Genomic DNA, 2,407 nt, shown 5'->3' with positions numbered 1-2,407 from the left:
AATAGAGAAACGATCATTGTGTTTTGTTAGTTTTAAAAACTTTTGATATATTAGTATTTTGCATTATAAGCAGTCAACCGATTGACAAACTAGAATTATTTGAATTCCGTGTGGAAAGAGCTCGGGTTAATTTCGAGTGTTATCTGCAATCTAGATGTTTATAAATCATTTCAGTCGTTGATATAATAATTAAAGGTCGACTGAACATGAATTATATTATACAATTTAAAGCGCAATTCTGTTTATGCACGTGAACCCGTCTAACGTTATTTTCGCAGTTATATAAAGTAGCAAATTATCGTTCCTGAATAGGTGGCGCCGTGGTTGCGGATCCTGTTCCTCTACTTCCGGTTTCTGCACTGTGCAACTATTTCAGTTATATTTTTAATTAACGATGCCAAGTACTTGTTGTTGTGTACCTGGATGTCATTTAAGAGGAGGACATGCAATTTCCAAATGACTTAAAAAGAAGGAAAAGTTGGATCAACGCCATGGCCCATACGCAGATTGGACGAGAACACGATGATATCGTGGAGTCCATCTCAATCAGCTGTTGTTTGCAAGGCACGTTTTACTGAAAAAGTCTACGTGCAGGAAACTTTTCATGGTAAAACTCTATTTTCTTTGTGAAATATATAGTTATATATGTAATCGCCATGCGAATAAACCAAAGTCTTTTAACAACCGCAATTATCGTTTTAGAATAAAAGGGGGTGGGTAATTCAAGACGTCATAATTTTTTGGATTACGATTCAATGTGATCTGTTTGAGATTTTTTGGTGATTGCTACAATTATAATGATTTCTTACAAGAGGTATATCATACTGAGAATTATTTTAGCAGTAATTATGCTAATGTAGTAATGACAGGAATGCATAAGCTATGCCTCATAGACTTTCTTGAAAAATATCAATGACAATGTTAACAGGAACAAAACAATGACATGCTCTCATCTATATTATAGTTATTTAGGTACAAACAATGTACGTTTGTTGCATAAGTCTCTCATTGTTTGTCCTTTGGATTTACATAACATACATTGAATCAGGCAAACATAAGTTTTATCCAGATTGTAATGAATAAATCTAGTTAATATTTCGCCAGGTAGTACAAAGTATACATTGCTAATGGAAGTTCATTTAATTATAAAAAAACTAATGTTTTATAACCTTTTTCAGGGCGCAAACCCACCATACAGAGACTTAAGTCTACTGCAATTCCCAGCCTATTTTCCTGGACCAAGCAAGAGACTGAATCGTCCGCAAAAAGAAAAATCAGGGCAGTTTCCTGTGAAAACAAAAGAACTAAACTTGATGAATATTGTAGTAGAAATCTAGAGGAAAGTTTTGATTGTAAAGTTGGTTTTCCTGAAGAAGTCATTCATACTGCAGAAAGGATTTATGACTGTCCACCACCAACTGCCGAGCTAATGTTGAGCTTCACAGATGGAATTACGCAAACACCATCAATGCCTATGTTTTCAGCAGAGAATTTTGAAATGAAGACACGTGACACAGCCATGCATTTTTATACCGGTTTAGAGTTGTATACTAAATTTTTATTTGTTTTGACCACACTTGGTCCAGCAGCACATTGTTTGAGATACATATATTTTCAAATTGATAGGGTGTCAGTTGAAAATCAGTTTTTTTATGACTTTGATGAAATTGAGGCATCATACAACCAACTTTGAACTGTCTAGATTCTAGATTGAATCTAGTGTTAAGAATATTGTGTATACATGGATTGTTTTTATGTCTAAACAGTGGTGTGAGGCTAACACTTGGCCATCTAGTGGTATAGTCAGGTATTTTTCACCATCCAACTTCAAATTAAAGTTTCCTACGACTTGGATTATTATTGACAGCACAGAATATCCCGTGATAAAACCTAAAGCTCCTAGAGCTCAGGCAACCTTTTCATCAAATAAAAACAGAAACACTGAAAATTCTTGAATGTTCGACACCTGGTGGTTTAGTCAACTATGTCTCTATGTCACATAGAGCGAATTATTGGACTTGGCAAAACATACAAAATTCTAATAAATCCTATGAATGGAACTGAAACAAAACTTTCATCTGAAATAACATTTAGTTGTTTTATGTTGTGTAATTTTAGAACTTGTATTGTGCCAAAGGATGCATAAATAAAAGTGACGCAATGAATTTTGTTCTGATATATATATATTTACAATTACATGCACATGTAAATTGTAATGCATATAAAAATAAGGAGATGTGGTATGATATTCAGTGAGTTAATCAAACTAAAGTGCATAAGAAATGGGTTTAAGCAGTTACAGGTGTTACTGTCACCGTACAATCTCCAACAATGAGAAAAACTCATACCCTGTAAAAAATTTCAGAGATCTTACAACTAAGTTTTGTTGTCTCACCTTGACTTTGGT

General features: G+C 33.9%; 1 protein-coding gene across 1 annotated transcript; it reads left to right on the top strand.

Annotated features, from left to right (window-relative positions):
- Positions 1-340: 340 nt before the first annotated feature.
- LOC127709797 (uncharacterized) lies at positions 341-1,904 on the top strand. The gene is made up of 2 exons (XM_052215440.1): positions 341-607; positions 1,179-1,904. Exons 1-2 carry the CDS (start codon positions 523-525, stop codon positions 1,691-1,693), a joined length of 600 nt encoding a protein of 199 aa, XP_052071400.1. The 5' UTR covers positions 341-522; the 3' UTR covers positions 1,694-1,904.
- Positions 1,905-2,407: the final 503 nt, after the last annotated feature.

Source organism: Mytilus californianus, unplaced genomic scaffold (assembly GCF_021869535.1).
Source record: "Mytilus californianus isolate M0D057914Y unplaced genomic scaffold, xbMytCali1.0.p SCAF_7, whole genome shotgun sequence".
Taxonomy (NCBI): domain Eukaryota; kingdom Metazoa; phylum Mollusca; class Bivalvia; order Mytilida; family Mytilidae; genus Mytilus; species Mytilus californianus.
Note: the sequence above shows the minus strand (reverse complement) of the source record. Positions and strands in the feature narration are given on the sequence as shown.